The following is a 19493-nucleotide window of genomic DNA, read 5'->3' as shown; positions in this document are numbered from 1 at the left end:
TTCTATTAAGCTACCTAGCATCCAACAACTTCATCTTAAACCATATCTTTACAGAATAATGCTAAACATCCTCAGGCAGCTGTTCTTCATTCATATAAGAACAGCTTGAAAGAAGGGACTGTAACTTACTTAAGCTTCTCCTGAAGCTATTAACACGATGCCTTGCCTATCAGAAATGGCAGACGATGAATGAATGAATGGTTTAAGAAAAGAGACACAATTGTTATGGATGAGACCATATTCACTCTCCTTGATTTCCAACAAGAAACTAATTTCTTTCTCTAAGTTGTATGGATCTTTGCCTAAACTCACACATTTGGGCCTACCTACATCTAAGTGAAATACCAGGACATACTGTATGATTATGTATTAACCTTCAACCGGTGAAGATTATTAAAACAATTGGTAACCTGAAAAACTTCTAATAGATTGGGCTAAATGTTCATTCTAGGTTGTCTTTGGTGGCTCAGACAGCAAAGAATCTGCCTGAAATGCGGGAGACCTGGGTTCCGTCCCTGGGTCAGGAAGATCCCCTGGAGGAGGGCATGGCAACCCACTCCAGTATTCTTGCCTGGAGAACCCCATGGACAGAGGAGCCTGGTGGGCTACAGTCCACAGGGTTGCAAAGAGTCAGACATGATGGAGGGACTAACACTTTCACGTTTTTTTTAAATTAATTCTAATTAACTTGAGTCTCATTAGTTTTCTACAAGCAGACATGCTCATTAGTTGGTAAACAAAGATAAGACTGACCAATTTATCTATTTTTTGAGGAAACAAATAATTTTTAATTGTGTTTCTTTTTTATTTTAGTCCTTCTCTTTAAAGATAGAATTCACTGAGAAACATTAACATAAATGTTGTCATTCAAAATTCACCAAAATAAAGACAATAAATAATTAATCTTTCAAATGGTTTTTTGTATGTTTGTTGCAGTTCTGTTTCCAGTGTTATAGTTTAAAACCATACTAAAATGTTGGGACATTATGTCTTTGGAAGTTCTCTTCAACTGTACAAAATTTTTTTTTTTCAGTAATCAAGTCAGTTTCAGAGCTATACATATATTAAACAGAAAGATGTCTGTTAAAAATCTTACAAATGTTTGGGGGTAGTTAGCCTAGTTAGGGGTTAAAGGAAAGTTTACTCCAGATCTGAAATGTTTCCAGTAGACTTGCAGCCTGTTCCCTCAGAATCCTGCACCACCCACAGGTCTTGGGCCCTAGTTCATCTTTCCAGACAGTAATTAGCCATATTTTCTATCTTTCCAAACAAATACCGTACCAACAAAAGATAATCTAATTGCGTCTACAGAGAAAACACTCCTTCTATAAAACTTGCTATGCACATTTTAAGCCAAAAACATAGCCTCCTAAAAGTTTAACAGATATTTGGAAAGAGTTTTAGAAGACACTAACCTAGAATCGGAGAAGGCAATGGCACCCCACTCCAGTACTCTTGCCTGGAAAATCCCATGGATGGAGGAGCCTGGTGGGCTGCAGTCCATGGGGTCGCCAAGAGTCAAACACGACTGAGCGACTTCAGTTTTGCTTTTCACTTTCATGCATTGGAGAAGGAAATGGCAACCCACTCCAGTGTTCTTGCCTAGAGAATCCCAGGGACGGGGGAGCCTGGTGGGCTGCCATCTATGGGGTCGCACAGAGTCGGACACGACTGAAGTGACTTAGCAGCAGCAACCTAGAATAGCTGTTCAAAAATATATGGCTTTCTGAGGTTAAAGAAGACAGTGAATATTACAATACTATAACGTCACATCATTTTTTTAAATTCTCATTTTGATTAAGTTTTCCATGATATAACAGCTATTTTAGGATAGACTGCTACTCAAAATCTTATTTTATCTCTTAATAAATTGGTGCTTAAAAAGTTCACATTATCTGCTGCCACACTTGGGCTCACTCTTCTAAATACCTACAGAGTAGATTATTAAGAGTGTAAAATGTGACAGGTATACTAGTAGTAATCTACTCTGTAGGTATAGACTTTTTTTTTTACATTTTTTTTGCAGATGTTGCAGAAACTATTTTTATTGGAATATAATTGGTTTGCAGAGCCGTGTTAGTCTCTGCTGTATAACAACGTGAATCGGTTATAAACACACACAGATCCCCGCCCCCGCCCCGCCTCGCCCCCCCCCGCCCCCGCCCCGCCCCCGCCCCGCCCCCGCCCCGCCCCCGCCCCGCCCCCCAGGTCATCACAGAGCCCGGAGCTGAGCTCCTTTTGCCGCACTGCAGTTCCCACGGCTGTCTGTCTTTCAGATGGTGGTGTGTGTATGTCCATCCTAACCTCCCAGTTCTCCCCCCACCGTGCCCACCTATCTATTCTCTATTTTTAATAGTCGGAAAGCAAATTCCCTGAGAAAGAGGAACAGCATATAGGGCAAGGTAAACTCACTTATGGACAATAATTTGCTGAGATTCGACTCACCTTGTATATTTCTTGCACTCAGGTTACCATTGTTACTGCAAAGAGAACTCCCGGAATTAGGCTATTTATCATTGAAAACTATAACCCTGAAAGATCAAAACTCCCTTTCCTTGGCTCTTTGACAACCTGAACAGCTGCCGAAAGGGGGCAGAGCAGAGGCTGTAGCCAGGACATCTGTACCGGGCACCAGCCGTTTAGTACATCACCCACAACCATCCCTTTAAGTGAGGCTGTCCAGGCCACCACCCTTATGTGAACGGAAGCCCACCTCATATCACGTGGGCCCTGTGCTCATCACAGCTACATGGACCTGGAGATGGCGCCTGACAGCAGACAAGCCCCTGCGTGTGCCGGCTTGTGGCCTGCGACACGCTGTGGCATCCGATACCTCCTCAGGGAGCTGAACTGAGGCGTGGAAAGGCCTGGACAGTTACCAGAGGGTGCTGACCGTGCCAACTCCATCAGGTAGTGCTGGATTCCGACAGAGCCCAAGGCAGGCTCATGTTCGGTCATATAGAAGACGGAGGTGCAGGATTAGAAATGCGGGTAGAAAAGAAAACAGGAAAACATAAATGGAGAAGAAAAAGGAGGACATAAAGGAAGACGCTACGAAGGGGTTGGAACAAACCAAAGGGTAACAGCTGAACAGGCGTTTCAGTTAAAGATACAGCCTCACAGTTAAAGTCCCTGACTTGAGGTCATTTGGCTAGTATTTTCCTCCTGGCTACCCAACATTTCCTTCCCTGGAGAAGGAAATGGCAACTCACTCCAGTATTCTTGCCTGGAGAACCCCATGGACGGAGGAGCTTGGTGGGCTACAGTCCACGGGTCGCAAAGAGTCGGACACAACCGAGCGACTTCACTTTCACTTTCACCCAGCAGCCCGCTTGAAAAGAAGGAGAGTGGCAGTAACCAGCTTAGCCCGGCCTCCCGTTGCCTCATACACAGGAACACGGAAATGGTCTTTCCTGACACAACACACCTCGCTAAAAAACCAAGCTGTGTCATGATTTTTTTTCCCTTTCATCCATCAAAAACTCTAGCTGAAGTTGTGCAGAAGCAATACTACCTCCTGAATCTGCTAAGGGGTACAGTTAAACACATACTGAGCTCAAATTGGAGAAGAGTTCATATCTCCTTAAAGTTTCTCCTGAAAGTTTAATGAAGTGAAGACTTCTGGCCAAAAGCAAAAGCAACTTAAATAAAAAATAATTCATGAAAGGATTTTTAAGACCTGTTTATTAGATATTATAAAACATCTCAGGGAATCTGCTGCTGCTGCTAAATCGCTTCAGTCATGTCCGACTCTATGCAACCCCATAGACAGCAGCCCATCAGACTCCACCATCCCTGGGATTCTCTTGGCAAGAACATTGGAGTGGGTTGCCATTTCCTTCTCCAATGCATGAAAGTGAAAAGTGAAAGTGAAGTTGCTCAGTCATGTCCAACTCTTAGCGACCCCATGGACTGTAGCCTACCAGGCTCCTCCGTCCATGGGATTTTCCAGGCAAGAGTACTGGAGTGGGGTGCCATTGCCTTCTCTGCTCAGGGAATCTAAAATCTCTCAGATACATTATATGACAAAACTCAACACTTATAAACACTGATTTTATAAAACATTCCACGAGCATTTACAGACTTTTTTTTTTAAATCACAGTAACTGTGAGATACTTTCTCTGCTTCTCTTCTTTATAATATTGGATAAACTAAGGTAAGCAGAACTTAGTTATTTTGCAGTCTCTTATTTTACATCCAAATCTTTGCAACCATGGACTCCAGGCCAGAACACTGGAGTGGGGAGCCTTTCCCTTCTCCAGGGGATCTTCCCAGCCCAGGGATCAAACCCAGGTCTCCCTCATTACAGGTGGATTCTTTACCAGCTGAGCCACAAGGGAAGCCCAAAAATACTGGAGTGGGGAGCCTATCCCTTCTCCAGGGGATCTTCCCAACCCAGGAATCAAACAGGGGTCTCCTGGATTCCAGGCAGATTCTTTACCAACTGAGTTATGAAGGAAGCCCCTTATTTTGCAAGTTATTGGAAAAACTGAAATCCTGATGTGTGATATGGCATGAAACTATCAACTCTCTAACACCAGATGAAATCAAAAGCAGGGAAATAGCACAAATACCTTCAGAGGCATGTTACATAAGAAAGTCTAAGTTTGTAGAATCAGAAAAGGAGGAATGCCAAGTTTTAATGCAAATTTGTTTATCATAATTTTATTGAAGTAGAAGTTAAACTATAAAGTGGGGCTTCCCTGGTAGCTCAGCTGGTAAAGAATCTGCCTGTAATGCAGGAGACCCTGTTTGATTCCTGGGTTAAGAAGATCCCTTGGAGGAGGTGCAGGCTCCCCACTCCAGTATTCATGGGCTTCCCTGGTGGCTCAGATGGTAAAGAATCCACTTGCAATGAGGGAGACCTGGTTCATTCCCTGGGTCGGGAAGATCCCCTGGAGGAGGGCATGGCAACCCATTCCAGTATTCTTGCCTGGAGAATCCCAAGCAGAGAGGAGCCTGATGAGCCACAGTCCGTGGGGTCCAAACAGTCAGACATGACTGAGCAACTAAGCACAGCACAACACAAACTATAATATCCAAACAGATTATTGATTGACAGAAAATTGGGGGCAGGAAATGGCAGAAGTATTTTTCAATTGAAAAGCAATTACATTTCAGAAACAGAATGTAATTCAAAGATTAAATTTATAAGAAAATTTCTAAGACTATACGCTCTATTCATAACAGAGAACTGTAACTCTAAATACATACTAGATGTTTAGAATATTTATTGGTGGCTTAATGAAGCAAGGTATTCTCAGTCTCCCTACAAAGGCAAGAAAGATGTTAAGTATCCTCTTTTCCCAAACCCCAGATTTAAGAAAAACCCATTAAAAAGCAAAATCTAGGTTTTCTCAAATGACTCATTGGGATAAAGACTGCATCAAGTTCACTGAAAAGGAAAATTTATCTACAAAGTTTTTACTCCAGCTCTCCTCTAATAAATAAGCAAATGAGCACATTTAGAACTGTAACCTACATGTTACTGGGCACGATGTGACTAAATCGTGCCACTCTGAAGCATTGCTGTGCTGAAAATATGAGTTCAATGACACATGAAGTATCACAGAGTGTTCGCACACACAAAATGTTGTTTTCAGTGCCTACACAATAAGAAATCAAATTTCAAAGTATCTTTAAGAACTACTCCCATGATCAGAGTGTGAAAAAGTGGTGAATTCTATAGTGTATACAATCCCCAGAAAGACTACAGAGCTTTAAAAAGGGCTTAGGTTAGAAAAATATAAAATAAATACAACTAACGTTTATATAGTATTTACTCTGTTCAAGGCACTAGTCAAAGTGTTTAATACATGTTAAAGCATTTAATTCTTAAGTAAGCTTTGTAGTTATTATTGTTATTATCATAATATAAAAGAAGAAATTGATGCATATGCATTAAAATGTTCACCCATACACACAAATATGAAATTATTACAATATATCTAGCAGTATGCTACTCTATTTCTAAGTGTAATCGGGGGTACTAAGAATTTACTGATCTGATAAGAACCATGTATTTATATTTTTAAGTCACATTTTGATCAGTAAAGATACTATGAACAAAACATGCTCCCAAAAGGGTCACACTGACTACAGTAAAAAAAAAAAAAGAACCGATTCTGATGTCACTGGCCAGCTCTGCCCATTTTCTCTGCTGCATTCTCGTTATTCTCTCTATTCTTCGACCGTCCAATGACCCGCTCCTGGCTCTTGCTACCGCACTGACCATTTCTCAGACTGTGACGGCGGTGGAAATGTGCCAGCAAACCTCCAGCTTCAGGGAGCTAACTGACCACTGCTGCTGCTGCTGCTGCTAAGTCACTTCAGTCGTGTCCGACTCTGTGCGACCCCACAGACGGCAGCCCACCAGGCTCCCCCGTCCCTGGGATTCTCCAGGCAAGAACACTGGAGTGGGTTACCATTTCCTTCTCCAATGCATGAAAGCGAAAAGTGAAAGTGAAGTGGCTCAGTCGTGTCCGACTCCTAGCGACCCCATGGACTGCAGCCTATCAGGCTCCTCCACAGACCTCCGCTAATTGCTCTCTGAAATTCATCCCCACACTTGCTGCAGGACCAGGCTTCCCCAGCCAATCACCATGCGCAGCAGGAATGACGTCACCTCAGGTCAAGGACCCTCCCCTTCGGTCTTTTTTCCCTCCACCCTCACTCAAGGTCAAGCTCCGACTGTGATTTGACACCTCTTTCAGCTTTCCCTGGCTCAATTCCTCCCCGACTTTTTTTTTCCCTCATAGACTTCTCCTCAGTAAAGTCATACACACAATCCTGACTTGGTGTCTTCCTTCCAGAAGACCTAGACTAACACCAACATTATTTATTCATTTGCCTATTTTTTCCCTTGCATTTGCCGCTCAAATACGTTGTGTTCCTCACGATTCTGTTCACAATTTCCCTTTTCCTTCCATCTTAGTAGAAACCTACAGCTTTCAGTACAGCTTGTATCTACCACAACCAAAATATGTGTCTTTTTACCAGAGTGTTCCTTTGGGTTGTATATTCATCTTTGCTAAATAGGTATTTCCATCCGGCTCCATAGACTGCAGCACGCCAGGCTTCCCTGTCCTTCACTATCTCCCAGAGCTTGCTCAGACTCATATCCATTGAGTCGGTGATGCCATCCAACCATCTCATCCTCTGTCATCCCCTTCTCCTCCTGCCGTCTATCTTTCCCAGAATCAGGGAACTCTTTTCCAAGGAGTTGGCTCTTTGCATCATTTGGTCAAAGTATCAGAGCTTCAGCTTCCATGTAGATGTCTCAAAAATACAAATTTCAAAATTGTTAAAAACTAAATGTATCTTGTCTCTTAAAAGGATTCCTTAATCAGGTATAACAATCATAGTTCAGTGTGAAAGACAGACACACTGTCAGTATGTCAGGCAGAAAGGGACTTAATACAGGAAACAGGTGCTTACAAAATTTTGGAGTAGCCGTGGACCTTCAACTATTTTATTTCATTCCAGTTTTACACCACCCGAGCTGCAGTCCACAGACGAGGAGACGCTGCTGGTCCTGTTATCTCTGATTCACAAAGAGGGTGGCCTGAAGCCTAAAGCTGGAGTCGCTTCAGTCGCTGGTGCCGGAGTTGACAGCCTGTAGATCCTGTCGGCCAGCTGCTATGGCCACAGGAAGGTGACTTCTGTCTCACCTTATGCTTTCCAAATCTCTTGAGAATATATCTAATTGGGAAAAACTAATTCACATACAGAATGCAGGCTGCAAGGAAATCTGAGCAACATAGACTTCAGCTTGCTGAAGTCTGAATTGGTGGATGTTTAAATGGAGACTGAGAGAGCCAATCCATGTGTCTACCAGATAAACGGCGCCAACATCTACCCATTCCCTGAAGGCAAAAAGTGGAGGTCATGGAAGATTGCTTTCTCTTCCTCATTCTGTTCATGACTGATTAGTAGTCTCCCCTGCAGCAAAGCAAGTACTGGCTGACCTCAGGCCTTCACAGACTCTTCTGTGGGCTGCTGTCGTAGTATCTTGGGATTCCCACGTGGCATTAGTGGTAAAGAACCTGCCTGTCAATGCAAGAGACATAAGAGACGCGGGTTCAATCCCTGGGTGGGGACGATCCTCAGGAGGAGGGCATGGCAGCCCACTCCAGTATTCTTGCCTGGAGAATCCCATGGACAGAGGAGCCTGACAGGCTATGGTGCATAGGGTGGCAAAGAGTCAGACAATGACTGAAGCAACTTAGCACACACACACACACACACAATAGTAGTTTTCTGTATTCAGGAAATAAGTGGAGTAAGCAACACTGAATTTTTTTCTAGTCAGAAATTTCAGAAAGTTTACGTACTAATGTAAACTCTGCAATTTCAAGAAGGCAATGAGTTCTTAGTTCTTTCCAAAACTCTATGACTTTTTATTCTGTGGTAGGAATAACAGTAACATCTAAAAATAGTGGTCTGTGTAGCAGAGTTTGATAAATACTTCTCTTTAGCAATGTTTCATATTTATTATTACAAAATGTAAAACAAGGACTATGCTCAGAGGAGAAATATATTATGATTAACTCAATTTAGTGTGTACTTAGAAAAAAGAAATCTGCAATAAATTTTCAAAAATACCACTATGGCTCTAGCATTTCTTTTGGCTTCTACAAAACTAAACTCTGTCACACAATTAAAATTCCTCCTTGAGATGACAAAAATCTTTCCAGCATGATTAACCGTATAATCAAGGTTTTATAAAATCTACATCAAGTAATTGAATTTGAGATTTTAAATGTATATGGTTTTCTGGGATTTCAATGTGATTAAAATGCCTATAAATTAAATCTTTTTTTTTTTGGTGAAAAGCCAAAATAAACAGAGTTTTATCTTCAATACTAATTTTATCTGTTATATAATTATATATATAATATGCCTGTTAATAATTTTACAACATAATGATGACTATGCAGTCACAAATATGGGCAAAGCAAATTATAAGCAGGGAGAACTGAGTAGACTCATGACATTGAATCTTGACTGCAATGAAGTTTCCATGAAGGAGAATAGTGACAAGTGAGTTTTTTAAGGAGAAAAAAGAGTTAGACACACTGACAGAAATGAAAGTATTTTACAAGTGATTTCATGTAGGGATTTTTGAGAAAGATGGACAAGTCAAAGATATTCTGAATTTTCAGCCTTAGGAAACGGAACAACCATGTCACCAGGAGAAGTAGGGAGTGTAAAGTCAAGGGCTGACTCAGGAAGTGTACATAGAGTTGGATATTTATGCTTAAACATTTCAAGAGATGTTTTCCCTATTGCTTGCTTATTAGGTATTTCACCACTCACACAAATCCAAAATGGGAGAAGGAAAGAATTTTCAGGTAATTTGGATATGCTGCTTGTAAATATGTGTATGTGTGTGTGCTTAATCACTCCACCATGTCCAACTTTTTGCAACCTCATGGACTGTAGCCTGCCAGGCTCCTCTGTCCATGGGGATTCTCCAGGCAAGAATAGTGGAGTGGGTTGCCATTCCTTTGTCCAGGGGATCTTCCCCACCTGGGAATCGAACCTGCGTCTCCTACCTTGCAGGCAGATTCTTTACTGTCTGAGCCACCAGGGAAGCCCAAAATAAGTTTCAAAATCAAGGCAATTAATGCTAGCTGCTGTGATGGGTAACACCAATATTTTGGCAGCTTAATACAGTAATAATTATTGCTTGCTTGTATCAAGGTTCAGTGCAGTTGGCGGGCCAGAGCATGGAAGGAGCTGGAGATGTGAGTTGTGTTCTGTGCAGTCGTTCAGAGACCAGGGTCCTTCATGATATGGTTCTAACATCTATAACATGAAGCTTCAAAGACATTCTAGAGTCATCCACGAGGAGATCAGAGGGAAAACGTGTAGAACTTTACAAAGGAGACAACACCACTCTCACTTCTACCCACATTCCAATAGTTAGGATTCGGCCCCACGCAATCTCAGTGATAGATGAAAGATGTTAATTTCACTCAGTGCTCAGGAATCATACTTACCGTTGCCTCTGTCACCAAAGGGAAGGAAGATAAAGCCCTTACCTAAGTAACTGAAGACTTCACCTTTAAAATAAGTATTTTTTTATTGTCCCTTATTATCAATAGCCACAAACTCTACAGAGATAAAACCAAAAGTAGTCATGGCAATAAAATGTACTATATAAAATTTCATAACTTGGAATTTAAATTTGAAAAGTAACTTCCTCACAATCTTTCAAAACATTCAGAAATTCTGATGTATAACTAGCATTCACTCATCTTGGCTTGAACAAAGTTACCAAGGAATGTGTGAGTTGTATTTAGAAGCCTTCAATTAATGAAGCAGGTTTGTTGTTTAGTCACTAAGTTGTGCCTAATTCTTTTGCAACCCCGTGTGTTGGAGCCCACCAGGCTCCTCTGTCCACGTGCTTTCCCAGGCAAGAATACTGGAGGGAGTTGCCATTTCCTCCTCCAGGGGATCTTCCCTACCTGGGGATTGAACCCACGTCTCCTGCCTTGGCAGGCAGATTCCTTACCATCTGAGCCACTTGGGAAGCCCCAAAGTGGGACACAGAGAAAGCCAAAGTTACTTCTTCCTCTGTTTTATCAAGATTGGACCTACAGCTATTGTCTAAACTCCACACCAAAAATAATGCTGAGTTCTTGTTATCAAGAACTTGTTACAAGTTCTTGTTATCTTGTAGTTAGGATCGATTGTCCGTGAGAACGAAGGGATGGCATAGCAGACAAGGCAAATATCAGAAGAGACGTGCCACCTGTCCTGTCCAGGTGCGTGCTTGCCGTTTTGTCCTGGATGCAGAGTTGTTGTTGTTTAGCTGCATCTGACTCTTTGCAACCCCATGGACTCCTCCGTGCACCAGGCTCCTCTGTCCATGGGATGTCTCAGGCAAGGATACTGGAGTGGGGTGCCATTTCCTTCTCCAGGGGATCTTCCTGATGCAGGGATCGAACCTGTGTCTCCTGCACTGGCAGGCAGATTCTTTACCACTGAGCCACCTGGGACGCTCCAATGAAGTAGACAGATTGTTTTCAAAAAAAAAAAAAACCTGAATTCCAAATTCTCCACATCTTAGCCAACACTTGTTATCTTTTCTTTTTTGGATAACAGCCATCCTGACAGGTGGTGAAGGTAATGGCACCCCACTCTAGTACGCTTGCCTGGAAAACCCTGTGGACAGAGGAGCCTGGTGGGCTGCAATCCATGGGGTCGCTAAGAGTCGGACACGACTGAAGCGACTTAGCAGCAGCAGCGGCAGCATCCTGACAGGTGTGAGGTGATACTTCATCGCAGTTTTGATCTGCGTTTGCCTTATGGTGAGTGTTGCTGAGCACCGTTTCTTATATCTGGTAGTGATTTCTAGGTCTTCTTGGGAGAAATGTCTGTTCGAGCCCTTTGCCTATTTTTTAATCAGGTTATTTAGCTTTTTTGCTATTCAGTTACATATTTTGTATATTAAGCCCAAATCAGATAGATGGTTTGCAAATATTTCCCCCCATTTTATAGATCGTCTTTTTGCGCTGTTGATTATTTCCTTTGCTGTTCAGGAACTTTTCAGTTTGATGTAATCTCACTTGTCTCTTTTTGGTTTTGTTGCCTATAATTTGGCTGTCAATTCCAAGAAATCATTGCCAAGACCGCTGCCAAGGAACTGCTGCCCAAAGGGTATAAACTTTCAGTTATGCAAGATGAACAAGTTTTAGAGATCCGCTGTATAACACAATGCTTATAGTTAATAGTATCAATTGTGCACCTTAAAATATATTATGTAGAGCTCACATTAAGTATTATCACACACCTAAAAAGAAAACACAAAAGAATACAAGGAAATTTTTGGAGGTGATGAATATGCTGAGTACCTTGACTGTGATGTATCATGGAGATACATGCTCATTTTAATGAGTCCAAACTCATTAAAATGTATGCCTTAAATATGTTTTAGTTTTGTATTTCAATTACACCTTAATAATGCTTTAAAAACCTGAGTGTTGCCTAGCTATTGATCTTTTTCTTTCTGAGCTCAACGTAATCATTGTTTACATTAATACTATATGGTTTTTAAATGTCATAAATGAAAACAAAACTTTTCCAGCTATGATACAAAGAAATTCTGCAATGGAGAAATAGCTGATCTTAGTGCATAAGAAATTAACTCCTTCTGAGCCCTGGTATAAACTGTGACTGCCTGTCTAGTCCTTGCACCCGCAGCACAGTCTGCTGCATTATTAAATATTCTGTGTGTCAGCTGTCTCAAACTGAAGCGTGACTGCCTTTCTTCTCAATTCAGAGAAATTGAGAGGGTAAATAAATTCAATGTCCTGGTCAAAAAGGCAGTGTATGTCTTCTCTTTTTTCATTTTTATTGGAGTCAGGTTTTGTTTCTTTTTAACAATGTTGTGTTTTTTGGTGTTTCTTTTTTTTTGCTGTGCAGCAAAGCAAATCAGACATGTATACATATACCCCCTCTTTTTCGTATTTCCTTCCCATTTTGGTTACCATAGAGCAGTAGGGAGCGTTCCCTGTGCAAAAAAAAAAAAAAAAAAAAAGGCAGTGCATCTAAGTCAGGAGCACACACACACCCCTCCTTTAAGCAGGATAAACCTGGGTGCCTCAGGAAGGCTTGTTGTGATCTCAGAGAATGTCCTCTGGGAACCAAGTTGCTTTTCTTGAGAACTTGCAGGGGAAATTTAGCCTCTCACATCCTGCTGGCTGCCTGACTCCACAGGCTTCTGCCTCTGAATTGGGGTTGCCTGCAGTTTGTGTCTCTGGACCATCGCGGGTGTCTCACAGACCCCACTGGACTCGGATTGGTCAGAAGGAAGCAGAGGAGGAGTCACTCTGAGCATTTTTTTCCCCCCCTTCACACACCATAAAAATCAGCAGCAGCTTCTGACGCTCAAAGCAAAGCTTCAGGTTCGGAACCGGCACCTCTGCGAGGCAGCTGATGAGAGCATGCGCACACAGAGCCGGCTCCCAGCCGTAGCGCAGCCACCAGGCAAATCATTCTGCAAAGACCTGCATGCCTCCGACTCAAGTTGAAGTGAAAGGGAGAACAAAAAAGCCAGCGGCAGGCTCGACGGAGAAGGAGTATCTTGCAGCCTAAGATTTCCAAGTGATGCCGACCAGAGCCGCACCTGAAAGAGACTGAAAACTTCCTCTCCAGCTCCGGAGCACGGGACGTTTATTCACAGCAGGCACGCCACTCTCGGCCGCCTAACTTTCGTTTAGGGCAAGTCAAGACTGGAGAAAGGCGCTGAGGCTGCCTGACCTGGGAGGTTCAGTCAGTCCAGAGGGGACCTGAATCCAAGATGAACTCTACCCAGCCCCATGGAATGCACACCTCTCTCCACTCCTGGAACCGCAGCGGCCACGGGCTGCCCACCAATGTCAGTGAGCCCCCGGCAAAAGGCTACTCGGACGGGGGGTGCTATGAGCAGCTCTTTGTCTCTCCCGAGGTGTTTGTGACTCTGGGGGTCATCAGCTTGTTGGAGAATATTCTGGTGATTGTGGCCATCGCCAAGAATAAGAATCTGCATTCACCCATGTACTTTTTCATCTGCAGCCTGGCTGTGGCTGACATGTTGGTGAGCGTTTCCAACGGGTCGGAAACCATTGTCATCACCCTGCTGAACAGCACAGACACGGACGCGCAGAGCTTCACGGTGAATATTGACAATGTCATCGACTCGGTGATCTGCAGCTCCTTGCTCGCCTCCATCTGCAGCTTGCTGTCGATCGCGGTGGACAGGTACTTCACCATCTTCTATGCGCTCCAGTACCATAGCATCATGACGGTGAGGCGGGTGGCAATCACCATCAGTGCCATCTGGGCGGCCTGCACGGTGTCGGGCGTCTTGTTCATCATTTACTCAGACAGCAGCGCTGTCATCATCTGCCTCATCGCCGTGTTCTTCACCATGCTGGCTCTCATGGCGTCTCTCTATGTTCACATGTTCCTCATGGCCAGGCTCCACATCAAGAGGATCGCGGTCCTGCCAGGTACCGGCGCCATCCGCCAGGGCGCCAACATGAAGGGGGCGATCACGCTGACCATCCTGATCGGGGTCTTCGTTGTCTGCTGGGCCCCCTTCTTCCTGCACCTGATTTTCTACATCTCCTGCCCCCAGAACCCCTACTGCGTGTGCTTCATGTCTCACTTTAACCTGTATCTCGTCCTGATCATGTGTAATTCCATCATCGACCCTCTGATCTACGCCCTGCGGAGCCAGGAACTGAGGAAAACCTTCAAAGAGATCATTTGCTGCTCTCCTCTAGGTGGCCTCTGTGATTTGTCTAGCAGATATTAAACGGGGACAAACTGCGATGCTAAACACAAGCTTCAGAGACCTTCTCCTTCTCATGTGTACAGTCTGAACAGTCTGTATCAGCCACAGCTTTTTCTTCTGGGTAGGGCATGGAGTGAAAAATTCTATTGTATCAGTTGAAGTTTGTGATTTTTTCTGATGTGAAGCAGTGCCCAGTCTTGCTGTACTTTTAATATCATGCTACTTTCTGGCTGTAAAATGTGAATCCACATCACAGGTTATAGGCACTATGGATTTATAAAAAAAAAGAAACAAAGTCCTTATGAGGACTTTAACAGTGTTTCCTTCTTGTGATTTACAAGGGTGTGACAGTGTGCTTGTTTTTGTAACATGGAAATCACAGCTTCCTTAAGTATATTCTCATAAGTAGATTTTATGTTATACTTTACAACACTGAAGTATAAAAGTTGATTCTAGTATTTAGGGGAGAAATATTGAGAACATATTGCTTAATCATAAAAAAAAAACCAAGCTGAAATTTCAGGTAATTTAATAAGACTTGCTCATTCATTCTTCCTGTGCAGAAGTTGAAATGAAACTTCTACTGGGACAAAAATGGTGACTTAAAAAAAAAAAAAAAAGGAGGAGGGATATTTTGAGTCAGAAAACTCTGTGTGTTTCTCAGAGACAGAGAGATTAATTTGCTCAAGCAAAGAGTCTGATATGCCTCACAGGCAATTCAGTTTGGGATTAAAAAAAAAAAATAGCAGCTATGAGGATCCAAGTGTTCTGGGAAATCTAAATTAACAAGGCAAGCTAAACTTCCTGATATCAAACTGTGTACAACTGCCTCTAATAAAGACAGAGAACAAGGTCTTCCTGCCCCTTTAACCAGGGCCCCAGAGCCTGCTGAAATGTCTAGAACAGGTGATGCCCCACTGAGATCCAGCTTCTGCTCCCTAAAGAACTACACAATTCATGCTGAGTTCTTTCACTTTCCACATGCAAGTGACTTACTATTTCCCTATTACTTATTTTTTGAACTGGACTTTACGTACTCATTAGCAAGGATTTTAGCTTTAAAGACTAAATCTATAGCATAAGGATTTTAGGCAATATTTGTAAAAATCTAAAAGAAGGGAACTCTTGGTGCTAGAATGTTATAAATAGGGAAAAAAGCCTGACCTGAACCCCAGAGGACATCATGACATAAACTAGCCTTCCACAACTATATTTTAGAGAGAAACACTTGCTTTGCTCCAAAATAATGCCACAGATTTGTCTACTGAACAATAAAATCTGCACTTTCCAATTTGCATGTATTTTGAGAAATGTACCAGTGAATTACCTTTTGATTTACTTTAGAGTCTCCTCAGATGCTCATGGGCAGAGAAAACATGGCAAGGTACTGCTTAATTCAAATTTCTGAATGTTTTGCATATTGACAGCAAGTCCTGAGAAGCACTGTCAGTACTGATGAGGAAACACTACTTTAAAATGTAACAGTAAGATTAAAGCTTACACATGAAAGCTGATACTGAAGCCTGATTCACTGCCATGCCTCTATTTTGACATAAAAATGTGCGAGGCTTTAAATTATATTTAAAGAGACCCCACGTTGTGGCAGGACACGGCAGGTGTTTCTGTCTTTGCTACTCTTCCTGTCCATTCTGTCACGTGATTGTGAGGAACTCCAGAAACTGGAGACATGGAAGAGAGCGAGAAGCATCCCCACCTTCTGCGGGGGCTGTGCTTCCAGTCCCCTCTGCTTTCCAGCAGGGGTCATTTCAGACGCTGCCCGGTCCACTGAGGACCAGCCCACTTCTGCCACTGACAGGAAATCAGCCTCCCGCATCTTGCCTCCAGCACTTCCTCCTGGAGCAGTTTACAGGGATGGGGGGAGTGTTAGTCAAGAGCCGTGTGCCCGGCCCCCATCCCCTACACGCCCAGGGCCCAGTATCAGGCTTCTGTTTCTTTAAGTGCTAAGACCATGCCTTTCTCATTTTTTCCTGTTCTCCAAACTTTCCTCTGTGATGTTTCTTCTTCTTTCTCCAGTAAAACCAAGATTCTCCCAGAGGGACACATCATGATCACTCGAAGTCCATAGTTTACACTGGGGTTCATTCTCAAGTATTGTCTGTTCCATGTGCTTTGGCAGACAATGTCAGTGGCAATTGTTTCACTGCCTGAAGAATCCTCTGTGTTCCACCTGTTCCCCCCTCTTTTCCTCCTACCCGCTGGCTACCTGTGACCTTTTTACTGTTGCAATAGTTTTGCCTTTTCCAGAATGTCCTATAGTTGTGACCATGCACTATATAACCTTCAGACTGGCTTCTTTCACTTGATAATATGCATTTAAGAGTCCTTCAGATATGTTTATGGTTTGGTAGCTGATTTCTTTTTGGTATTGAATAGTATTTAGTTGTTTGAATGTCATATAGTTTCTCTGTTTGCCTACTGAAGAACATCTTGGTTGCTTCCAGATTTTGGCAATTGTGAATAAAGCTGCTACAAACACTTGTGTTTGGACATAAGTCTTTATTTTACACCAAAGAGCAGGAATGAACCTTTAAAAAGCTTCAGTATAAATACTGTGATATATGTGTTGATCCTTTAATATTTTGCTAAGGGGGGTTAGTTAGCATTTACCAAAGGCTGGTCAGGAGTATATACTCCAAATGTAAATAGTGAGCAGCGTCAGATACCTTTATTGAAATTTTCACCAGAAAATTCAATGAAGTATAAATCCTATTAGAAATAATTTTTCATTAGTGATAGAAATGATTTTCAAGACGTTGATTTAAAAAATCAAATAACAATTGCCATAACTTGCGTGAACAAGGTTTTTATCTTGCACTTTTGTTCACCTGGCAGGTACCTACCATGACTCCGGGCTACAAATAGTCATCACCTACTTCAGAAAAAAAGTCTTTCTGGCCCAAACTAAATATTTTGAAATTACTAAAACATTTCTGAAGAATTATTTAATAACATGTAAATAAGTACCGACTTCTGTTTTGTGTTACAAGGGAAAGGGAAGTCACTCAGTCGTGTCTGACTCTTGGCGACCCCATGGACTGCAGCCTACCAGGCTCCTCCAAGGAATACACAAAAAAGAATATTTACTGTGATACCAACTATCTAAAGTTCCACCAATATACTTATATACCTCCTGTATATTACTTCCAGTAACTCATGACCAATCAGTAGTCATTATTCTTGGGCAATAATATGAAGGAGCTTGTTTACTTATGTAAATTTGCTACAATGAGCATATTTTGATGATTAGTTTTTTAGAAGTACACATAAGCATTCCAACAAAAAGGTGCTGATGACAGCGTAATCGCCAAATTACCAGTGATTTGTGGAGCAAGAGTAGATAGAAGAGAAGTTAGTTTTGAGCCAGAACAGATATTAGATACCATCTCACCTAACCCTCTAAGACTCAGAGAGACTGTCTGACCTCACCTGTGAAATCACTGGCAGCATCAAAACTTAAGAGCCAGTTCCTGACTCTGGATTTTCCTGCATCAAATTTTACGAGCCTTGTTTTGTAGACAAGGACAGTTTCCTCAATCACATAACCTATGACTGAATTATGGTTACATCACTTTTTAGCTGTGAGATTGTGTTGGGTTAGCTTTCTCATTGTTAATGTGCAAAATAATACCTGTCTTTTCAAAGGAGAAAAGACAATTATCAGATCAAAGATTAAAGCTCAACACAACAGTGCCCAATAAATATAGGCACTCAAAAACAGTGATTATTAGTACTTTTAGGAATACCAAGTATACGAACAAATTCATGGATGAATGAGGACTTGTCGGTTTTGCTCTCTCTCAGCATTATTAGAAAATACACATATGCCTTGGGCTTAATCATATGTTTTCTTAAACTATCTTTGAGGAACTTCCCTGGTGGTGCAGGGGTTAAATTCCAGGCACCTAATGCAGGGAGCCCAGGTTCGATTCCTAGTCAGGGAACTGGATCCCACATGCTGAAATTAAGACCCAATGCAGCCAAGTAATTTTTTTTTTAATTTATTTTAAATTTTATAGTTTTCTTGAATTTGACAGAATTTGGGGGGTATAAATGGGTATATTTAAACATAAAGAATACACAGGCATACCTGTATTTTTAAAAGCTAATTTTTTATCCTTAATAGTACTAATTGTTTTAAAATTTGCAGGGCCACATTCAATACTGGAAAAGGCTAAATAGAAAGATAATATTCTAAACATGAAATAACCAATCAGCCCATTTCTTCAAAGATTAATTGGTTAAACTTTATGCCATCAATCTGTGTTAGTAGAATAACATTATCTAAACTGATATTGTTGATATTAAATGTAAACCCTTTAAAAAGAATCATAAGTGATTAAGTTATAGTCACATCTTTTTTTTAAGTATAGTCGCATCTTGACGCTCAGTTATCAGTTTATCATGGATTGATCCAAGCGTATGCTTGCAAATAAAACGAGCACACGGCATCTGGACTAGGGGAACACTGGGTTCAAATTTCATTTACCAGCTCCAGAACTTTGAGCAAGTTTCCTGAGCATCTATAGTCCAAACAGTGAAATGAAGATAACACCCATCGTCTCATCATATGTGTGGGTGATGAGACGCTTCAGTCGTTTCCAACTCTTTGCGACCCTATGGACTGTAGCCTGCCAGGCTCCTCTGTCCGTGGGATTCTCCAAGAGAGAATACTGGAGTGGGCTGCCATGCCCTCCTCCAGGGGATCCGGAGACCCAGGGATCAAACCTGTGTCTCTGCCATCTCTCACGTCTCCTGTACTGGCAGGGGGGTTCTTTACCACTAGCGTCCCCTGGGAAGCCCCATCTCATAGTTAATGACAAGTACATAATCTGTCGAAATGATCTGGTACTAAAGAGCTTGTCACTGTAGGCGTCTGTTATTCAAACTGCGCTTAAAAGGTTATCGGAGCTTAAACCCTAGAAAGGAAACAATGGTATTCACTTGGCTAGCCTCGTTGCCCCAGCACGGAGAGGCAAGGATCCATTCAAATCTGCTTTCACCATTTCATTTATTTATTTCTCAAGTGAAGCAAATAAAAATACATCTCTATGTTTATTATTTTAGGTATAAAGAAATTTTGAACACTCTAAAATAATTCAAGGCAGCTAGTGGGTGGATTCGGGCAGGAAGACACACGTTTTTTCGATGGCTTCAGTACTATTCTAATTCTTGTGTTGAATAATG

The 19493-nt window shown here is 42.1% G+C and overlaps 1 protein-coding gene across 1 annotated transcript; it reads left to right on the top strand.

The window, feature by feature from the left end:
• Positions 1-13310: 13310 nt before the first annotated feature.
• Positions 13311-14309, top strand: MC4R (melanocortin 4 receptor). The gene has a single exon (XM_068993963.1). It carries the CDS (start codon positions 13311-13313, stop codon positions 14307-14309), a length of 999 nt encoding a protein of 332 aa, XP_068850064.1.
• The last annotated feature ends 5184 nt before the right edge of the window (positions 14310-19493 follow it).

The sequence above is a fragment of the Capricornis sumatraensis genome, chromosome 21, assembly GCF_032405125.1.
Source record: "Capricornis sumatraensis isolate serow.1 chromosome 21, serow.2, whole genome shotgun sequence".
Lineage (NCBI taxonomy): Eukaryota > Metazoa > Chordata > Mammalia > Artiodactyla > Bovidae > Capricornis > Capricornis sumatraensis.
The sequence above is the reverse complement of the archived record's forward strand: the minus strand, read 5'-3'. Positions and strand labels throughout refer to the sequence as shown.